The sequence below is a fragment of the Gorilla gorilla genome, chromosome 11 (assembly GCF_029281585.2).
Source record: "Gorilla gorilla gorilla isolate KB3781 chromosome 11, NHGRI_mGorGor1-v2.1_pri, whole genome shotgun sequence".
Taxonomy (NCBI): Eukaryota; Metazoa; Chordata; class Mammalia; order Primates; family Hominidae; genus Gorilla; species Gorilla gorilla.
The window spans coordinates 64,733,407-64,756,743 of record NC_073235.2 but is presented as its reverse complement, the minus strand read 5'-3'; the positions used below and the strand labels follow the sequence as shown (position 1 = coordinate 64,756,743).

Sequence of the window (23,337 nt, the reverse complement as noted above, 5' to 3'; positions counted from 1 at the left end):
AATCAGAGCCTTACATAAATATAATACAAGATGAACTATTGTAAATATTGTAGAGTTCAAAACAAGCATGGAAACTTATAAAGGTATATTTTAAATGCTGGTGATTTTAAATGAGTTTTTCATAAAAATCATATTGAATGAATCAGCAGATGATCCAATGATAGCTTAAATGTATTGCATCTGTTTTTACTCATCCATACAAAAGGCAAATTTCCTGCCAGGTTAGTAGATGATCCTAAGTGGTATTTGGTGTGAATTTTCCTACCTGTTCAGATAGTACTATCACAACAAGTTAAAACTCACTCAAATAGAATTATCCAGGGGCTGAAATGGAGCCATCAGCAAGTTTTTTGAAGTTAATGGGATTATGTTAGTTTAGTTTTATTGCAATCATTGATAAGAAAAAGAAGTTATTTCATGTGTGATGAAATATGGATAAATACTGTTATTTCATTTTTTCTTGTGATTATATAAGTCATAAAATGGGCTTTTAAATTGGTATAATATTTATGTTACTTCATTTCACATTATAAGCTATGCATTTTTTGATCTTTTTCCCCTGGTAATATAGGTCAATATGGTCACTTCTAAATAAAATATATTCTATCTAAAACAAGATATATTATAATAATTTTATTTTAATATGCATAAAGTTTATGTTAGAACTTATTTTATCAGTATTTTAAATTTAAAATCCATGTTAATTGAAAATATTTTCAATATATTATACTTTGGATTTTAGAAAAAGTTGGAATATGTGGAGCCAAAAACATAAGGAAGTAATAAAGATAACAATTCACAAATAAATGGCAAAAGTAGTCATAATTTAGTTTAAACCAACAAAATTATTTTTACCTTTCAAGGAAAACCTACCAATTAAAGGCTAGCATAGGAAGAGTTTTTTCCTCTACTCTCTAAATATCACTTCTGTACAACGTAGTTGCCTCAGATGGAAAAAGGAACTTGAGATAGATAGGGTGTCTGTGTGTGTGTGTGTGTGTGTGTGTGTGTGTGTGTGTGCTTTTTGGTATTTGGTTGTCAGATAAAGTTTCTACAAACGAAAGAAAATAGTATCAGCCATAATACCTTCTTTGCAATTAAAAAAAGGGGAAATACGGAATTGGGAGGACTAATGATTCCAACTTTCTCAGCTCCTCTTGATTTTGTAGGTGGAAGGGCTAAGTGAAACAAGCAGGGCATAGTGGCTCCACAAAGAAATGGGAAGTCTGATGCCTTAACAACTAGACCTGCCAATCCCGCACCACAGCCCTTTCTACAAATTCGCCTTGGCTTCACCCACTCTGTGAAAACACTCCCCCATGTTGCTCCTTCCAGTCCTCTTAATTAGTTGACTCCCTCTGCACCCCCACACCCCCAGACTCCTTCTGTGAGAGGGAGCCTGGGTTGTATTCTGCAGATGCAGAGAGCAGACATTCATTGGTACAGAAAAGAGAAAATGAATTGGTTTGGACCACACGTGAAAAGGAGTTTAAAGCACAAGAGGCCTACGTTCAGTTTCAGGCTTCCTAAGCTCTGTTATTTTGTTGTCCCTTCTCTTATTTTTCTTTTCAACCTTCTTCAGATGAAGAGAATGTGTCAGCAAGAGCATCCCCGGAGCCAGAACTCCAGCTCAGGCCTTACCAAATGGAAGTTGCCCAGCCAGCCTTGGAAGGGAAGAATATCATCATCTGCCTCCCTACAGGGAGTGGAAAAACCAGAGTGGCTGTTTACATTGCCAAGGATCACTTAGACAAGAAGAAAAAAGCATCTGAGCCTGGAAAAGTTATAGTTCTTGTCAATAAGGTATTCAAAGAACACATAACACTAGTTGATCATTTTCATTGTATTATTCTGAAACTTTTATATGATGGCATTTGTGTCATTGACTCACACATGTTTAGTTTAATTAAGAGTAATGTCAAAATAAGCTCTTTATTTTATCTTTAATCTTTTTTAGGTATATGTAATATCTAAGTGATGAACCTGAAAATAGAAATTTTCCAATAGAACTAGGACATTATACCAAATAGCTATAACTTATGTAGCCCCAAAACCTGGGAGTTAGTTTTGATTCATCTGCTTCCTTTATTTCCCTTATCTGGTCACAGGTTATATTTACCCAGATATACTTTAAGGTTAACTAGCTAATTTATCATTGCAAATGAATATGAATGACCCCAAAATATCACTGGAATCAAGGATCAAATATTGTTTTCTACTTTCTCTTTAGCTGTTGACCCTTAGTCAAAGATGGCAAGTCCTCTTTCTCCAGAATACATATAATGTGATTTGGAGATAAAATTAAGTGAAGGTTTGGTATCTACATCAAGTTAAATAGATTTTAAAATGCTCAAGAAGTATATATATATATATAAAATATACACATATTACATTAAATGCAACTGAAGTTTTCCTTCAATAATTTATATCTTAGGGTATTTGAAGGCCATCTTCATAAGTAAATATGTCTGCTTCACCGTAAAACAAAATCTAGTCATTTGAGCTTTATTCAGATAAATGAGAGTTTATTAATTTATAAATATACAAATTGAGGATATGAATATTTACTATTTTATGGAATAAAAATGAGCATACTTTTCCTTGATCAGAAAGTCTTTTTTCCGTTCTTATCTATTCCTTTATAAAAAAAAGCAGTAGATTGTAAAATATTCTATTTTTTATTTCTATTATGCTAAAAGTTTTAGTTACATCCTGTTTTTCAGTACTTAGAATCCATGATTTGAATGATTCCTATCATGTAGTTCCAAATGCGTTTTGTGTTCATCTGCTAAGTCCAAAGAGCTCTCCTTTATACTTGTATACTCACTATTAAAACACTTTTATTTCTTTTGCTGGTAATGGTGACACATTCAAATTTGTTTGCCCATAGACTTGCATATATATTCCCTTTGTACAGCATATTATTTTTTTAAACAAAATAGGTTTGAATCCTATTTCTACCTACTGGTACTTTGAATTAGACAAATTAGTAACTTCTCTAACTTTAATTTCTTCATCTGCGAAATGAACAAAATAATAACTACCCTGCTCTGAAATTTCAATTGGATTATATATGGCCTAGTAATGACTCCTGCTTTTACTCTTAAATACTAGCTTTCTCCTGCTCCTTTATCTTCACCTTCATAACTCATGAAACTAAGTAACATAACCAGGGAGGCTCTTAAGTGCCAAATCCAAAGAAAAGAACCAAGTTAACTGGATTCAAAGCTACTTAAACTGATAATTTTGAAACCATTTGAGCATCTGCCATTTTCTCAAACTCAGCCTCACCATCTACCCTCCCAAAGGCTCCTCTTCCCCATTTACCTGTCTCTTTGTGAGTAATACCACCTCCTCCAAAGCATGCAGCCCCCACACCTAGGAGTTAGTTTTAATTCATCTACTTCCTTTATTTCCCTTATCTGGTCACAGGGACATAGGCTAATAGAGTTGAAAAGGGGCTTCGAGATTCAGCTTTCTTCCTTTGCAGAGTGGTTCTCTCACTTCTGCAGGGTAACTTCCTAATATCAAGGAGGTCCCCCTACTAGCAAGACACTGACACTCTTAGAAAGCCCTATTTGTATTCATCCAAATCTGTTTCTCTGGAATCCCACAATCACCGGTTAGAGTTCCTTCCTCTGCAACCACACGAAGTCCTAATTCTCCAGCCTAATGACAGCCCTTCACATAGACAACGCAGCATCATGTGGCTCCTAAGTTACTTTTTTTTGTTGTTCCTTGGAATAAATGTCCACAGTTCCTTTAACTGTTTTCCATATAACATGGTTTCTAAACCTGTCATCATTCCTAGTGCTCATACTCCTTCAGACATTTTTCTAGGACACTCTTAAATGCGGTGTCCAGAGTTGGGCAAAATACTACAGATAAGATCATACCAGTCAGTGCAGAGCGTAGGAGACATGAGATATGACACCCAGCTTATGACCGCATTTGCCTCTGGCATCCACAGACTTATCTGGACCTTGTCATAAAATCAAAATCCTCAGTTCCTTTTTATTTGAAAATCTCTTAAACTGGAACATTCTTAATTTATTTTTGTGCAGTCAGTTTTTGAGCCTAAATTCAAATACTTAGGTTTATTTCTTTAACTATTGATCTTTTCAAGTCTCATATTTTTGTATGTGTCTGATGCATCTTCCTTTCTATAATAATCCCTTCTCTTCTCAATGCTATATTCTAGCCAGGAATCTTTCATTGTATTGGATCTACATGATTCTTCAGAATGCACATTTATGGCTATGTTTAAATATTAATTTATCCTCGTTAATTATTCACATTCACTGCATTGTTGTGTGGACACCTGGGGACTTGACTCTAATTCCTTATCGCTTTTCTATTGTTTTTCTCCTTAGAATTACTAGAAATCCCTCCACTAATTCTTCCATCTATGTCATAATTGTTTACTATACCATCTTTTTGAATTTTAAATTAATTTCAGTTTTAATTCTTTTTGATTGAGTCAGAACACCTCTGGCCCAGTAAGTCTAAGTAACCTGAATCTTGTGTTTGGCCCAACAACAAGGTATTGTTACCCTTGATCTAGAAAAAAGAAATCCTGTTCTCTAACACCATTTACTTTCATCTCCCTTCCTCCGTCCTTTCCAAAGTTATAGCCTTCGAATGCAGAGAGAAATGAAAACACCACCTGTGTTCCCAGACTTTCCATTTCCTATCTAGGGCTTCAACATCATGAGAGATAAATCCCAGGTTCCTTCAGATGCTGCAATGCAGCCCCATATGATTCAGCAGAAGTGGGTAGCAGTTGGGTTTGATTAGTCTTGGCAGGCACTCTGTCACATCTCAGGAAAAGGCTCCAAGAGGACCACACACCTCCCAATTAGCCATGTCAGACTTGCATCTGGCTTTCTCTGTGTCCTTCAGTAGGAAGTCAACACCACCCAGAGCGAGTATCAGGATTTCCAGCATCTGCTATTTCCTGTGACAACTTCTTTTTGTTCTGTACATCAGAAGGTGGGGCTTCTTTTGAAGATTTTTGACTCACCTTTTATGGGCAGAATTTTGTGGTGCAATGTCACTCCATAATACAGACATTCTTAATTAAATCATTCAGCATGAGTGTATTTAAAGACAAATCAAATGCAGATCTTGTCCTCAAGAAATATACAGTCTAGAAGAAAGATGAGAGATCTATGTTGATAATATGATAATTAATATTTTATTGCACTTTATAAAGCACTCTCAGATATATTATCTCATTAAATCTACACAGCAACCCCATAAGGTGGTCTTTATTATTCTCATTTTTTCCCATCAGAAAACTGAAGTTCCAAGACTTTAATTGGCAATTCAGGGATCATCCAGCCAAGAAACAGCAGAAATGAGACACGAACTTTTATCTTCTGAGTCCACTGGTCTTCCTTTGCCACTGCACCCTCCTTCTAGAATAAAAGGATGGGTGAAATATCGTGGAAGTTTTAGTACTGACAATACAGCATCCTCTATTTCATTTAATTTTCACAACCCTATAATAGGTTAACATTATCCTCATTTTATTAATCTGGAAATTGAGAGCATTAAGATGATTGAGACCTTGTCCAAGGTACAAAGAAGTAAGTGGCTGGAGTAGCTGTTTTCAGGGCTTTCTTCCCTCTGCATCATGCTGTCTCTTTCCACTAAACTTAGTTTCCATTCTTTTCCTCAGAAGCCTTCTGTCTTGCATAAATGAAATGGAAAGAATACTTCTAGAAAATGATTCAAGAATGGCTTTGTGGAAGAGAGAGAGAAGAGCAGAGCTGTGACTCTCAAATTTTAAAGGCTTAAATGTCATTAAAGTGAAGGTTTCAAGCCTCTGCCCCCCAGAGATTGTGCCTAGATTCAGTAATTCTTGAGTGGGACTTAGGAGTCTGCATTTTCTAAATTTCTCAAGTGTTTTTGTAACAGGTAGATCAGAGAGACTTTACTTTGAAAAAAAAAAAAGAACTAAATGAAAGTTTCTCTTCTTACTCTTTCTACCCTTTCCACCTTGTGGTAAGGTAATGTTCTTTCACTCACCAACTTGATTACTGATTTTAAGTCCACTTTGCTTCCTTAGAATTTATGGATTTCATTTTAACTCTTCCCCACCCCTTCTTCCAGCCCCCCAGACATCTACTTTTGGAAGCCTCCATCATTTCCACTAAATAATAATGTAAACCAGTATTCTTCATAAGGTAGCTGTTCCCTTTAGCCAGGGGGATCAGCCATTCCTTATTTAACACCTAAGTGGGACTTACCTCAAGTAAAAAGATGAATAACACAAACCCTACAGACTAGGAGAAAGGTAACCACTGATTGCATTTCCGGTAGAATTATGGAGAGTGAAGAATATAATGGGCATTCTTTGAAGCTTGCCCTTGAAACTCTTCCTGCCAACTCTCTGTTTCCCATATTGTACACTGCTGGGCTTCCATTGCCTAAATCTTCCTAGGATATGACCTTCAAGATGGCCTTATATTTTTTCTCCTAATCCAGAAGGTATTTTGAGTGACTAGTAATGTGTAGCATTGAGGTGTCAACCCAGCTACCTTCAGCAGATGTTACAACATACAGAGTCAGCTGAAAAGGACCCGACGTTTCCACTTCTTTTGCCAGGTCTACTTGCGGGTTTGTTCTTTCTCAGCCACCACAGCTATTCCAGCAGCTCATTTCTTCACTTCACATCTGTTCTCCTAGTCAATGCCCTAACTCCTCACTTGTGGTTCCCTGATTCTTCCGGTCCTGTGGGCCTGTTGCTTCTGGTCTAATCCAAAACAAACAACAGGAATAAATCACTTCAACAGTACAACTTGTAGGGATCCTGTAAACTGTTATACTACATGTAAAATACTCTGCTTGATGTTTGCAGCCCTTTATAACCTGGCACTGCTCTACAAATTTAAAAATGTATTTCTTATTCAACCTTAGCTTCAGTTTATCTTTTCACTGACTCATGGCTTACTAGATTCAAATTCCTTCAAATTCCCCTTTTTTGAGTGGTCAGTTGCTTCTTCTCTTAACTGTCACTTTGTGTGTGTTTCTAGGTGAGCATTATTACATTGTGTTGTAATAATTTGTTTTCTTTGTTTAGTCTTGGTCTGTATGATCAGTTAGACAGAGTTCCTCAGAGTTGTCAACCATATGTTAAATATCTTTGTGTCCCAGACATAAATGCCTACACCTAACAAGGGTATAATCAGTGCTTATTGACAGATGAATGAAAGGAATGATGGGAACGTTGTTATGCCTGATTCACTGATAATGTAAACACCTCTTTTAATGCTGGATGCCAAACAGGCCTTTGATCAACACTCTTTTGGCTTCGACTAACTTTCTCTCTTTTAAAAAATCTTCACTTTTTTTTAAGGTACTGCTAGTTGAACAGCTCTTCCGCAAGGAGTTCCAACCATTTTTGAAGAAATGGTATCGTGTTATTGGATTAAGTGGTGATACCCAACTGAAAATATCATTTCCGGAAGTTGTCAAGTCCTGTGATATTATTATCAGTACAGCTCAAATCCTTGAAAACTCCCTTTTAAACTTGGAAAATGGAGAAGATGCTGGTGTTCAATTGTCAGGTCAGTTTAAGTGTTTATTTTTTTAAAAAAATTAATAGTAATATTAATGATAACAAAGGCTGTATTTGTTAATTTTTTAAATGTTCTTGGTTTAAATTGTCATTTATTGCTTATGGTTTTATTAAAATACTTCTACTTCCTGGAGGAAACAAAAAAAGTAAGTTTTTAATTAGACCACTTTATTCTGCGTAAGAATACCATTATTAAGGCAAGCACTCGCTGGACTTTCCATTTATTCTGACAAGTTCCTTTATTTGCTATTGAATGTTGTTAGATCTGCTTCCCTTTCCCATAGAATAAAAATACAAATCTTGTCTTTTGTGGGGTATAGGATGAGAAGGTAGGAGAAAGAATGGGAAAAAATAAAAATAATTTATAATAACTAAATGCAATGTTAAAACAAGGCAAAATTTTCCCTCTTTAAATAGTGTGTTTTTCACTTGATGTAATAAAAATAAAATTCACCAACCTAAAATTAAATATTTTATTAAAGAACAAAAGTATAATCCTGAGATTTGTTCTGTAATAAGCCAGGGCGTGAATTCCACATCCAACGCTTTTTAGCTCTGTAAACTTTCTGAATCTTATCTATTAAAGAAGGAGAATGTCTAACAGAGAGTTTCATGATTAGTATATATGAACGTCTGTGTGTACAGGTGCTAGTATAGTTAGATTTCCCTCCTAAAAACTGAAAGTGGACTGCTCTTGTGTTGTGCCCAAGAGAAGGCATCCCCAAGGCAGCTCAATTACTGGTCTAAAGCTATTTTCTCACTGTAGTGTGCTGATATGGAGAAATGAACTCTTTGAATTTTCTTTTAAGACTTTTCCCTCATTATCATTGATGAATGTCATCACACCAACAAAGAAGCAGTGTATAATAACATCATGAGGCGTTATTTGATGCAGAAGTTGAAAAACAATAGACTCAAGAAAGAAAACAAACCAGTGATTCCCCTTCCTCAGATACTGGGACTAACAGCTTCACCTGGTGTTGGAGGGGCCACGAAGCAAGCCAAAGCTGAAGAACACATTTTAAAAGTAAGTCATAATTTTATGTATAACCGATGAAAGCAAAGCTAAAACAAATGCCAGGACTTCTTGGTCTTATTAAATAAGATTGAGTTCAAGTGCTGTGATCATCAGTTAAGTGAAATCTGTTTGCTTTAGTACAATAAATATACTCAGTCTTCTATAGAATACTAATATGCCTTAATAAATATCAATAACACAAAATGATATCATAAAAATGATGGAGAGTGATATAATTAATGGGAAGTTGAGATAAATAGAATGCCTTCTTTTGAACATCTACTCTTATGGTTAAATTTAATGGTCTACCTGATATAGAAATATGCATAAACTATGAAAGTTTCTAGTTGTCACACATAATAAAGTCTTACTCCATGAGTTTCAAAACTGTGTGTTTTCTGTCTTTCATATGTGATTCTAGGAATCTAGGTAATTCAAATTAAAGGGAAATAGGGATATGAAGATCTTTAAAGATGAGCTTGTCAGCTGCCCCAAAATGGTAACACCACATACAGTGCTACTGTTAATCTTGAGTGTTAAGTAAATCAGAGTAGCCCAAGAAGTATTTTGGTACCAAGGCAATTGCATTTGAATTTTAAGTCCCTTACTTTAAGTTGAATTCAATACAAATTATGTAGAGTAGACACAACATTCAGAGATGCAATTATAGGCTCCAAAATATAATTTGTTACTGGGATTAAGGACTAATTCCAATCTAATAATCAAGGAACATGACTAAGGATGCTCCCAGCTTTGCATTGCCTGCTTTATGTGTAGAAAAAGGTGGTAGTATGATCCACGGATGTCAAGATGACCTTTGATATGCCTCATGTAACATGGTTATCTCAAAATCATTCTCTGTCAATGATGGTAAATTGTTATACTCTTTCCATGTCAGTTTTCCACCTGGAAAATGGAATTTAAGGAATGAATATCAATACACCTTTTTCTCTGTTATTATACCAACTTGATTTAGAAGCTCCTTTTTCCTATATTAGGACAAATGTTGCTGATTGTGGGTTAATGAGATCCATAATAAAACAATGTTAAAATGCTATATTTAGCAAGCAATGCTACATATTACTTTCATGAAATTTTATACCACATATTTATGCTACAGTTTAATGCTACATATTTTTTACATGAAAAAGAATTCTACATTGAATAAAATGAAAGGGAAAAATAATTGCATAAATATTGAAAAATGTCTCTTTTCCAGCTATGTGCCAATCTTGATGCATTTACTATTAAAACTGTTAAAGAAAACCTTGATCAACTGAAAAACCAAATACAGGAGCCGTGCAAGAAGTTTGCCATTGCAGATGCAACCAGAGAAGTATGTGCTTAATGTTTTATATCTATTGATTGACAATACTACATTCAGTAGAAAGATGGCAAAGGCTATTTTATACTGACCATCTGAAAAATATTATTTAAAAATTTTAGCAAACAAGTTTCAGGTTTCTTTTAATTGATGTTAGGCAGTAAAGCACTACAGTGAATTCTTGCCTCTAGTCCTCTTTTAGTTTTCTAATTTACATGAGGAATAGCTTATTCATTGTTTGTACATATGAGTTACAAGGGACAGTGAGGGGCCATGGGCAGAGGGATGTGTAACTAAGCTGGAGGGGTTATGACAGTTCGTTTTAGCCTTTTTAATTTTCTTCGTGAATTCCAGGATTGATTTTCTGACATTCCACAGAGCCATTTTGTTGCTATCAAATTACATTTGGCAATGATAATGGGAATCCTATCTAATTTGCATACTTGCATATTTACTTTCTTAGGAAAACAGTGCAATGGTAAAGAAGTGAAATATTTACTTTAATGATGCTTTTCTGATGAATTTTTCAGGAATTATAAAAATAAACTGAGAGTCAATTTGGACATTATGGCCAGTAAATTATGTCAATACTTTATTTTGTAAAATTTAGAAAGCATTACAAATTCTGGCCATATGTACTTGATAATACCATTGAAAATAAGAATGTTGGGATCAAATGATATGAAATATGCATGGTAGATAAAACAATGCTTGAAATATAGTAGGCACTAAACCAATGTTAGTAACTAGCCTCCGTATATCTCTTTTTTTAAATTCTGAAAAAGACTGCTATCTACTCCAGCTGCACTAGCACAGTTGAATATATTTTATTCACTTTCCCTTTTTTGTTACTTATTTGGTTTTACTTGATAATTTTAAATGCATGTTTCTACTCATAAAGATTTTTAAAACTAAATTTCTCAGGTACATTTTTTAAAAGAATTTTCCATTTTTTAAACTTACTTTAATTTTTTTATATATCTTGAAGCATAACATACATACAGAAAAGTACAAATTCATATGTGTACTGATTGCTGAATTTTCATAAACTGAATACAGATATGTAAACAAAATCCAAATCAAGAGACAGCACATTGCCAGTATCCTAAAAGCTCCTTGTTCCCCCTTCCAGTCACCATGCCCCCAGGAATCACTACTGTCTTGACTTCTAAAACAAAAAATGAGTTTTCACTGATTCTGAACTTTATATAAATGGAATCGTATAGCATGCACTCCTTTATTTCTGGCTTTATTCAGACTCTACTTCAACTTTTTATTTTGGTCAAAATAATACTGAAACCAGTTTTACAAAGGAGGAATGTTTCTTAAATTACACTGTAAGCTTTCTAAATAATTGTGGCATTAATGCAATATGTGTTTTCTAAGTTACCTTTAACATACAAGGTTTATATAATTCATTAACTTTACTTTTGTTAACCTTTTAAGTTGGAGATTCCAGCAGAGGTAACAGGGTGTTGGTGTGGGTGTGGCTTGATGGCAGGCTTAAAAGAGAAGCTGACAAAAATAAACGTACAGACAAGTGATGGGACACTAACCTGTTACTTTGTCTAAACAAAGATGAATCAGATTTATTATAACCTAGAAATTATTCTAACAAAGATAATGTTATTCCTTTAACAATAAGAATACATAAGAATAAGTGTGTGCTTTATTTTTAGGATCCATTTAAAGAGAAACTTCTAGAAATAATGACAAGGATTCAAACTTATTGTCAAATGAGTCCAATGTCAGATTTTGGAACTCAACCCTATGAACAATGGGCCATTCAAATGGAAAAAAAAGGTAATTTAGGTTTGGACCTAACACTTAGTTTATCCCATGTTTATGCCAAGATTTCAGACGACTATATCACAGATTCCCCAAAAAATGGAAAGCAAAAGTAGTTCCAAATAGAATTTCTGTGTTCTGTGTAGGACAAGCATAATGAACATGTTCTAATTCCTTTTCTAAGGAGAGAGATTCCAATGCTATCCAATTTTCTCTTTGTCTCCGGAGTCTTGAGATAAACATTAATGGCTCTGTCTCCAAAGGCAAACTCAACTAATATATTTTCATGCCATTTCTCTGTGCATCAGCTACATGTTTTTGCTGAGGCAGAACTCAAGCAGCAAGTCTAGGAGTTGGAAAACTTGCCCTGTTTCAGAGCTCAGGACACATTTTGAGCCTTAACTTGCCCATTTTAAAACCAAGGTGAAGCCAGTTTTGGAGTTAGTAACATATATTCAAGTCCATGGCACAATTTTAGGGGGTTTATATGCTTATTATTTCACTTACATAATATATTTTTTCACAGCTGCAAAAGAAGGAAATCGCAAAGAACGTGTTTGTGCAGAACATTTGAGGAAGTACAATGAGGCCCTACAAATTAATGACACAATTCGAATGATAGATGCGTATACTCATCTTGAAACTTTCTATAATGAAGAGAAAGATAAGAAGTTTGCAGTCGTAGAAGATGATAGTGATGAGGGTGGTGATGACGAGTATTGTGATGGTGATGAAGATGAGGATGATTTAAAGAAACCTTTGAAACTGGATGAAACAGATAGATTTCTCATGACTTTATTTTTTGGTAAGATTCAAAGTAACATATACTGGTGTCATTCATTTACCTTTTCAACATGAACTTACTGCTTCTCATAAGCTCTCCAAAAAGAGAAATATCTTTTGAAAGAAGAAATCCCACTCAGATTGGAACTATTTCTAATGATATGACCAGATTAGCTACCAGTTGTATGATCACAGTCAGTCATTTGGTCATTCAGTTTTATTGTCAAGACAATTGTAATGAATTTATTTATTAAACCATCCTAATTATTAGATATAGCGCAAGATTGTAGATGAGCCACAATTCATGAAACCTTCTAGTGTAATTCATTGTATATTTTACTAATTTATACTTTCAAATAGTTTTTAAATTAATTTTTAATCAATAAAACTGTATATTTTTGGTGTACAAAGTGTTTGATGCATCTGTACATTGTGGAGTGGCTAAATCAAGCTTGTTAACATATCAACTGTAATTATTTCTTAAAGAAAACAATAAAATGTTGAAAAGGCTGGCTGAAAACCCAGAATATGAAAATGAAAAGCTGACCAAATTAAGAAATACCATAATGGAGCAATATACTAGGACTGAGGAATCAGCACGAGGAATAATCTTTACAAAAACACGACAGAGTGCATATGCGCTTTCCCAATGGATTACTGAAAATGAAAAATTTGCTGAAGTAGGAGTCAAAGCCCACCATCTGATTGGAGCTGGACACAGCAGTGAGTTCAAACCCATGACACAGGTATAAATATCCTTTTGGACGACTTCTTTTATTTTCTTTCTCTTTTCTTCTTCTCTTCTTCTCTTCTTCTTTTCTTTCAGACGAGGCCTCGCTCTGTCACTCAGGCTGAAGAGCAGTGGCATGATCAAGATTCACTGCACCCTTGACCTCCTAGGCTCAAGCAATCCTCCAGCGCCAGCCTCCTGAGCAGCTGGGACTCTAGGTGTGCACCACCACATCCAACTAATTTTTTTATCTTTTTTGTAGAAAAGGTGTCCCACTATGTTGTCCTGGCTTGTCTTAAACTCCTGGGCTCAAGCCATCCTTCTGCCTCTGCCTTCCAAAGTATTGGGATTATAGGCACGAGCCACTGCGCTCAGCCTGGACTTCTTTTCTTATGCTGTTATTACTCTTCTCAAATCGTTTTTAGTCTTTTTCTACCAATCCTCTCACCACCCCCAAATACATTTACAGGATAAAACACCTGTTCTTGAGATAAAATCTAAGTCTAATAGCAATCAAATCTGTGGTTTTTGAGAGGTTAAGTGTTGTTTTAGGAGTCATTTTTCCCACATAATAATTGGAAGAACTTTCTAAGTTTCCCTTGCAAAAATAAGTGACATGTAAGCTTAACAACAAAGTTCAGAAATGATTGCCATGTAGTATCAAGCGGAAAATTCAAACTCCCACAAAAATGTGTTCGCTATAACTAGAACTATGCAAAATATGTTTACATAGAATGAGACCTCTAGGGAAACTTGGAAAAACTAAAGAATTTGATATATTAGAGATTTGGGATTCTGGTAAGTAGGTTTTCTGTTCCTTTTTAAGGTGTTTTGTTTTACTTTGTTTACATGTTGCTTACTGTGGGCATAGTAAAAACACTTGGGTAAGAAAAAAAGGCACTTGTAGACATTACAAGCATGCATGAAGCAATGATGTCTTGTTAGAGTAAAATATTCTTCTGAGGGCTAAAATCACATTGACCCTGAGTCTTTCTGGACAAATGGATACTTCCTTTCTATTATAGTTATCACTATTCAAGCCAATGGAGCAAATTAACTCTGTTTCAGTGTTTGCTGGAAAAAAATTCTTGAAATGGTTCACTATAACTCTTTATATACCCTCTACATGCACTCCTGTGAGCATTGCCAATAAAATTAATGCCAGAGAAAGTACTGTTTTCCTTGGGTAACAAGTTTGCTTCCTTCTTTTTGATGAGATGTAGTTTGCTTTATATGTTTTTCTTTTTGCCTTAGCTTCCAGAAAGCTAGCAGGCAAAACTCAAGTTCAGTCTCACAGCCTCTGTGTTGATTCTTATAAGTTCTGTTTTTAAATTTCTATTATATTAACTTTAGCGTTGTGACTTTTATTGTAAGAGGGCTAAGCTTCTCTGTAAAAAGAGGTAGAGTGCAAATGAAAAGCCTATGTTCAAGCTACTTTCTGCTCCTTATTCATTTCAAACCTAGGGGCTGTGTGCCAAAATACAGAACATATTCCCTTCCTTCCCCACTCCTTGCATCCTCACCTTGTAAACTGGGGTGGACAAACTCCTTAGCAATGGTGTTAGGCATCTACGTGATGTGACTTGAAGATCTGACACTGTCTGGAATTTTTGTTATTAAAGTTACTCCTTCAAATTAAGACACAGGCATCTTCTGCTAAAATCCAAGAACATGTAAGTTTTTATCGGGAGATGTGAGGGCAGGAGGGAGAAATTTTCAGAGAAGACTCAAGAGAGGCCTTTCTACAGGGTTCTCCGACAGTTAGGAGTAGGAGTCAAATAAGGACTCACGCTGCCTCTGAGAAGAAAGGGAAGGGGATGGAAGAACATACTTTTGGTCTGGCAGCTTTATTTTTGTTTAATGTATGGGGGCAATAGACAGTGTGGATGTGCACCAAATGCCAACTGGACCAACAGCTTTGATGAGAGTGGTTATGAAAATAAAACCACATTGTCCATATCAAGCTAGGTTTGTGTTCACTCATTTCTCCCATGTAAGGATGAGAGGGCATATTTTAATTTATTTATATTGACTTTCAAAATTCAGAGTTTTTTCATTTGAAAATAGTTTTATTTACAGTTGCATAACCTCTTCTTTCATTTTTATTTATATTGTCCCTTTGAATTGATAATATATTTACCTCATTCAAAATTAATGAGGCACAAGGCATACCACTGACCTCTAGTCTTCCAGCTCCCCTCCCTAGATGCAGCTGATGTTTTCAGTTTCTCTTGTGTCCTTTTAGGAATATTCCATAGCTTCTAACTCAAATGATTCTTAAAGTGACCAAATGCATATACAGTGTGCATTTTCTCTGTGACTGAAAACAATATATCAAAGCATCTCTGCATCTTATCCTCTAAATATTAAAGATTCTGAAGTTAATGTAGTGGGGGAAAAAAGCCCATTTTAGCTTCTGATTGTCATATCCTCTTCTCAACCGACAGCTCCTCCTTTCTTCTTCGGGAGTCACCCATCAATTTATTTCCTTGGCATAAAATGTGGTCTTCCCACCTCCAGACTGGATGATGGAAATATTTTTGTTATTGTGTGGTAATCCCAGATTGGAAATCAAATGTTGTCTCACCATTATGTCTTTGTTCAATGCCAAAAACAGATGGCAACAAATCCATGTATGATCTAATCCTTTGATTTACACTGACCAGTTGCAATTTATTATTTCTTCCTCTAATTAGAAGATTTTAATGTGTTTAGCATCACAAAATTTAATTTATTAAAATGTCCCTACAGAATGAACAAAAAGAAGTCATTAGTAAATTTCGCACTGGAAAAATAAATCTGCTTATCGCTACCACAGTGGCAGAAGAAGGTCTGGATATTAAAGAATGTAACATTGTTATCCGTTATGGTCTCGTCACCAATGAAATAGCCATGGTCCAGGTACATTCATATGCCTCTATTTACTATGTTAATTTTTATTTGTTGTGTTCCTATTTTAATTGCTTTCTTTTAGTTAAACAGCACAAAACATCTTTTTAGTTTTTAAAACAAAGCCTTTCTCCTGTTAAAAGAGCATTTTTAAAATGCTGTGCACTGTTGCCTTTCATATTGCTGTCAATTCATATGATAACCAGATACCTGTTGTATGTTTAAACAACAACTCCTCTTTAGCTATTTCTGTACCCTAAGGCTTTCCAGGACCATGACACTAGCCCCATTTGTAAGAGTCAAAAGCAGCGTCCTCTTTCCTAGGATGTCTGTGAGCCCCCAGCTGGACCAGGAATCTAAAGTACACTGTCCCACAAATGTCTGATGAAGTAACATGCCCAAACCTGAGGGAGCCCTGCTGTTTCTGCATTTTCTTCCCTTATCCTTTCCAATTTTCTGTGTGTTTAGAAGTTTTCATGATAAAATGTCGGTTGGGGGCAGACTTATAAATGCAAAAATAAATAAAAGGGTGAAATGTTCTGTTTTCATTCAGATTTCACTTTATCTCTTACCCACCTATGTTAATGGCATTATTGTAACCTGTTGAGTAGGCATAGGTGTTATGCTGATTAATAGATACACTATTCTTCCTATAAAATTAACTAAAGGGTTTTTTAAATAACTTAAATTGCATCCTTGAATAAAAGGCAAGTCATAGAAGACTAAGATAACCAGACTGCCATCAAATTAGCGAATAATTTTATTTCAGGAGTCTATTTGTAAGTCAGTGATAAGCTTAGTAATCAAACTTAGAATACATTTTTCCTTGAGGATAATTTTATAGTTGATAGGCTCCTGGGCCAGGCCACAGAAGTTTCTATTAATCAAAATATACCTGAATATCACTTTCTTCAAGAGGCTTGTAGAAAGTTACCACCATGTTAAATATGTTCCCATGGGAAAATGTGCTAAGAATGTAATGTAAGATGCCAGAAACTGACCTGCCTTCTCACCAGCCCTAGTGTCAAGGTTGGAGATGACCCTTCTCTCCATTCATTCCTCCCAGCTTCCTACCAAGAAAGACGACTCCTCAGTCCAAGTCATTGATCATGGTTCTCATAGTTTGAGAGAGAAGTTCTGAGAGCAAAAAGCCTGGACGGGATGATATTATGTCATTGAGGCCTAACCATCATCACTCTAGAACACTTTTTCTGTATTAAAGCATATTATAAGTTTCAAAGAGCTGACTTACAAGTAATGGATTAATAACTAACTTTACTAACTTTACCCTTTTGAAGACTGGCATGCTGAACAACCCAATATCATTTCATTCTGAGCAATGAATATCATTCCTAGAAAAAACCAGGAGGATTTGTATCACAACGTACCCTTTCATTTACTTGATTTATTTGTGTTTTCAGGCCCGTGGTCGAGCCAGAGCTGATGAGAGCACCTACGTCCTGGTTGCTCACAGCGGTTCAGGAGTTATCGAACGTGAGACAGTTAATGATTTCCGAGAGAAGATGATGTATAAAGCTATACATTGTGTTCAAAATATGAAACCAGAGGAGTATGCTCATAAGGTATTGTTGGCCACCTCTGAATTTGATTTTCATTTAAAAATGGCGGCATGTGGTTGCCATTGATATCTCTGTGACTCATTCTCCAGACAAAAATTGTGCTGAATTATAAGTTTCTGTTTAGTGAACTGTGCTTGATCCAGATTCACATGCAGAGAATCAAGATCCATGGTGGGCAGGAAATTATCAGGGAGCCATTCCTCATTCCAGTAAAACCAACCATAAATTTGGATAATATAAATTTAGCCTGCCTTGTTCCAGAAAGACTGCTGCAACTCACTGATTCAATCCAACATGGTAATTTTGGTTTGATCCAATTTGTTTGTAAAGGCACAGTTTTTTAATTTCAGAAATGTAGATGAAACGCCTACTGTGTGCCAGGTAACCTTCTAGGAACAGCCAACAGAGGCAAACAAAACACATAAGACTCCTGCTGCACGAAGTTTATATTTCTAGTGTGTGCCTGGTGAAGTTTGGAGGACAGAAACAGTAAACAAACATTAAAAGACAAGAAATATAATATATCAAGATAAGTGAAGAGAATTAGAATAGGATGATATGAAACAACTGACTAGATGGATACTTTCTTGTTTTTAGTAGTTTTTGAAATTCTTTTTTTTCTTATTATACTTTAAGTTCTAGCGTACATGTGCACAACGTGCAGGTCTGTTACATATGTATACATGTGCCATGTTGGTGTGCTGTACCCATTTACTTGTCATTTACATTAGGTATTTCTCTTAATGCTATCCCTCCCCCCTCCCCTCACCCCACGACAGGCCCTGGTGTGTAATGTTCCCAGCCCTGTGTCCAAGTGTTCTCATTGTTCAATTCCCACCTATGAGTGAGAACATGCGGGGTTTGGTTTTGTGTCCTTGTGATAGTTTGCTCAGAATGATGATTTTCAGTTTCATCCACGTCCCTACAAAGGACATGAACTCATCCTTTTTTATGGCTGCATAGACTAGATGGATACTTTCAACTGGGTGGTTGAGGAAGGTCTCTTAGAAGGAGTGACAGGGAAGCTGCATCTGAATGATAGGAAAATACAGAATATGTCATCTAGCTACATCTCAATTTACTAACACACGGTTATTTGAGTTGTGCAAAGGAATGCAGTGAAGAAAGAATGTATTTCTATAGTATTTCAGGAAATCCCCCATACCACTGAATTAAAAACTGTAACTACTATAATAGCAAACAATCCATTTAGAAGAAAATTCACACCCTTGCATATGGGTGTGAATGTTAGTTTCTTAACATTGGAATTGGCTCTACCTTAAATAGAGTTTCACTAAAGGGATGCTTTCAAATTGGTGTGCATTGCTATTACCAACTCCAAGGTTTCCTGACCAGGTTTCTGCACAAAACTTTATTTTAAAACCCCTTTAAATACAAGGCAAAGCAAATATTTTAGAGTATCAAATCAAACTTTTGTCACCAAATTATGCCACTGGGAAGTTACTGCCTCCCAGTTAATGTCCTAAGAGAATTAATCAAGTAGATGTTTACAAAGACTGATGTTTTAAGAGTAGTTTTTTGGGGGTCAACACTAGGACAATCTCTGGAGTTTAAGGGTCAAACTCTTCCAGACATTCTTTAGAATAAGACTCTGTCCCTTTGGGGGCCCCAGAATGGACTATATTTTTAGGTCTCCTTTGGCCAAGAAACCTGCCCTCCTAAAACTACTTCAGGTAGATGAACTTAGAGTAGGAGTGGCAATGGGGAAGGAGGGGTACATGCCACCAGTAATCTGTTCAAAGCCTGTAGAAAACATTGCTACTGGGAAGATGTTTACTTTCTTCTAACTTGAGCATCTTTCTCAACACAATCTTCAGACAACCACTAATGAATGATGAGAATTGACAGATAAGATGAAATCTTTCTTCCATGTCATAAACACAGTTTAAACATAACAGAGGTTCTTAAAATTAAATCAGACTTCTAGGAGCAAGTTGATCATCATAAATGTTTTTCTCTAGCATTGATTCAATTTTTTTGCTACATTATTACACTTTATTTGGACTTAGGCTGATTGTAGCTGTGCCTCCTGTATATTTATTATGAGTTCTTTTTTTTGTTTGTTTACCCCTCTAGTTACTTCAAATTCCTTTACTATTTTAGAGTTAGTCTTTTAGCTTCTGATGTCCTGATTACAAATCCATACACTTACCTTGGCTTTATCTTTTTTCTGACTCATTCATACACATTTCTTAATTCCCACATGTATGTGATCCTATAATTACCTTATCAGCTCATTGAACTGTAAATGTCTTATAAAAGTAACCTATTAAAGCTTTTAGGGAAAAATATTTCAGAGTATTATTTTGCTATAATTTACATAGGAAATTAATCTTGGTACTTGTCTGATTAATCTATTATATAGCCTCCAAGCTTGCTTGCAAGGTTTTATTCTCTTTTCTATGCTATATATGGCTGCCTTGAAGGGAGATTTAAAATGCAGAGTTAGAAGCCAAAGAAATGGGCTTTGTTCAACTGCACTGATGACTTACTTTTACTGAAAATTTCTCCCTCAGTCTTAAAGAAAACAATTAATTCTTCCATAATTTAATATAAATATGTCATCTATGAGAGGTCAGTTTGGCGGTAAATTATTCAAGAATCAGATTTTTCTACCATGAAGTTGTGTTGGTATAAACACTGGTCAGTCCCTATGTCAACTTTCATATGTTACATAAACTAGATTATTTCCATTATAAAATAAGTGCTGCTGCTAGTCACAGAGCGTAGAATAAAGAGGTTTATGGGCATATTCTCTCACAGAAGGAATCTAGGCAGTATTGGCTCCATGATGTTATGAGGAATCCAAGCCTTTTCTCTCCTTTTTATGCTGTTATAGCATTGGGCTTTCATTCTCATGGTCGAAGATGGCTTTTAGAATTTCAGCTGCCACATCCTCATTCTAGGCAGGAAGTAAGAGGAGAATGGAAAGGGCGAAAGGTACACATGCCAGCTATCTAATTTTTAAGAAGATTTTCTGAAAATTCCACTCAACAGCTTTTTACATGTCATTGACTGCTGGTTTGGAAATGTAGTCATTTAGCTAGCATATTTCCACCCAGAATAAAATTATGGTTCTGTTAGGAAAAATGGACACTGAATGAAAAACTAGCGGTTTCTGCTACAAATGTGTAAAGAGTAGACTGATTAAGATGGTGAAGGGTCTGAAAATTATAAAGCATGAAAAAAGATTAAAGGCATTTGGGTGCTTAGCATAGATTAGAGAAGACTTTGGTAATGTAATAACAGTGTTTAGTAAAGAGATTCCATGTGGAAGGAAGTTTAGACCTATTTTATGGAACAGAATTAAAACAAATGGGTAGGCCGGCGCAGTGGCTCACACCTGTAATCCCAGCACTTTGAGAGGCTGAGGCAGGTGGATCACTGAGATCAAGAATTTGAGATCAGCCTGGGCAACATGGCAAAACTCCATCTCTACTAAAAATATGAAAATTAGCTGAGCATGGTGGCAGGTGCCTGGAATCCCAGCTACTTGGGAGGCTAAGGCAGAAGAATACCTTGAACCCAGGAGATGGAGGTTGCAGTGACCCGAGATAGTACCACCACACTCCAGCCTGGGCAGCAGAGCAAGACTCCATCTCAATAAATAAATAAATAAATAAATAAATAACAAATGGGCAGCCTAGACAGAGAATTTTTGTTGAATATTGCTAAGGACTTTCTCACAATAGAACTTTTCTGAAACGGAATGGGCTACTTTTTGAATACCTGAAGATTGCACATTTTCATGGTTACAGGAGATGATTATATACCAAATTCTTTGGGGGGTCATTACTTCATTATTTTTATTTCCTAGACCATGAGCTAAGTGTATATTTTCACAACTAAGACCTCCAAATTTCAGGAGACTTACTTCTATGAAACTGAAAAAAGAAAACAAACCTGAAACCACTAACTATTCCTTTCTCTGTCCAGATTTTGGAATTACAGATGCAAAGTATAATGGAAAAGAAAATGAAAACCAAGAGAAATATTGCCAAGCATTACAAGAATAACCCATCACTAATAACTTTCCTTTGCAAAAACTGCAGTGTGCTAGCCTGTTCTGGGGAAGATATCCACGTAATTGAGAAAATGCATCACGTCAATATGACCCCAGAATTCAAGTGAGTCCAGAAAGAGCCATTTTTAAATTTTTCCACAAGGGGTGAAGCAGGTTGCATTGTAAATGTTCTTTCAAAATAGTGCAAATGAGATTCATTTATTTTACAACTTCCTCTCCTTTAGCCTCTCAATTATATTCCTATTTTAAATGTCTATGTTTTAAATAAACTGCACTGGGGCAGGAAAAGAGAAGTGTAAGAACCAAAGCCATTTTGATCCAAGGCACGTATTTTTGTATGCTCATCATTTGTTCTCAAATTTTTGAACAACTAAAGTCAAGTTAATATAACCAACAGACTTGAAAGAAGTTATGAAAGGCAACATGCCCCTTGAGAGGTATGTGTAGAAGAGAAGCATTGCCTTAGTTGCAATAACAAGCCTGGGAAGCAGGAGGGAAGGAAGGAATGCCGTGTAGGATACCGCAGGCATGCGGATGAGCTCCAGGTCCAATAACCCATGAACTACACACTGGTATTTTGTCAGTTCTCCATGATGACTCTTTCCCTTTGATACTTATAGGGAGCTTTACATTGTAAGAGAGAACAAAGCACTGCAAAAGAAGTGTGCCGACTATCAAATAAATGGTGAAATCATCTGCAAATGTGGCCAGGTGAGTAAATTGCTGTGGGCCAGATTTTACTTTAGCCAACAGGAATGTTTAATTGCATGTGCATTTAATTTTCCTCTTGCTCTCTCTTTTGTTTTCCAGGCTTGGGGAACAATGATGGTGCACAAAGGCTTAGATTTGCCTTGTCTCAAAATAAGGAATTTTGTAGTGGTTTTCAAAAATAATTCAACAAAGAAACAATACAAAAAGTGGGTAGAATTACCTATCACATTTCCCAATCTTGACTATTCAGAATGCTGTTTATTTAGTGATGAGGATTAGCACTTGATTGAAGATTCTTTTAAAATACTATCAGTTAAACATTTAATATGATTATGATTAATGTATTCATTATGCTACAGAACTGACATAAGAATCAATAAAATGATTGTTTTACTCTGCATTGAACTCTTTTTAAGAACACAGTATATTATGCATTATCCATCTTATTGTTGGGCAGGGGTAAGGAAAATCTACCAATAATTCTCATTAGTGTGGAGCATTATAGTCCTGTGGAAAGAATGCTGAAGTACAAATGAGAATCAAAAGTACCAGTCTCAGGTCTGTCACTGATTTTCAGAATAAAATTAGGCAAATCAGTTCATCTTTCTGAACCAGTCTCCTTATCGATGAAATGGTCATAACATTCTCTGGTTTTACTTTTTATTAATTTTCTATTGCTCTATAACAGATTGCCACAAAGGTAGTGGCTTAAATCAACAATCATTAATTATAACACATGTCCTGTTGGTCAGAAAGGCAGGGTTCTTTGCTCAGGGTCTCACAAAATTGAAATTGAGGTGTCAGCCAGACTGTGTTCTCATCTGGAGGCACTGGGGAAAGAATCCACTTCCAAGTTCATTCAGAGTTTTGGCAGAGTTTGTTTC

At 35.7% G+C, this 23,337-nt stretch overlaps 1 protein-coding gene across 1 annotated transcript in view; it reads left to right on the top strand.

The window, feature by feature from the left end:
* IFIH1 (interferon induced with helicase C domain 1) overlaps positions 1-22,851 on the top strand; it is a 51,406-nt gene extending 28,555 nt beyond the window's left edge. Inside the window, exons 5-16 of the mRNA XM_004032711.5 lie at positions 1,583-1,803; positions 7,364-7,574; positions 8,395-8,612; positions 9,823-9,939; positions 11,607-11,730; positions 12,242-12,520; positions 12,985-13,244; positions 15,980-16,129; positions 17,539-17,700; positions 21,655-21,845; positions 22,363-22,453; positions 22,553-22,851. Of these exons, the coding sequence (XP_004032759.2) occupies positions 1,583-1,803; positions 7,364-7,574; positions 8,395-8,612; positions 9,823-9,939; positions 11,607-11,730; positions 12,242-12,520; positions 12,985-13,244; positions 15,980-16,129; positions 17,539-17,700; positions 21,655-21,845; positions 22,363-22,453; positions 22,553-22,732 (2,204 nt within the window). The 3' untranslated portion in view covers positions 22,733-22,851. The remainder of the gene's footprint in view (positions 1-1,582; positions 1,804-7,363; positions 7,575-8,394; positions 8,613-9,822; positions 9,940-11,606; positions 11,731-12,241; positions 12,521-12,984; positions 13,245-15,979; positions 16,130-17,538; positions 17,701-21,654; positions 21,846-22,362; positions 22,454-22,552) is intronic.
* The last annotated feature ends 486 nt before the right edge of the window (positions 22,852-23,337 follow it).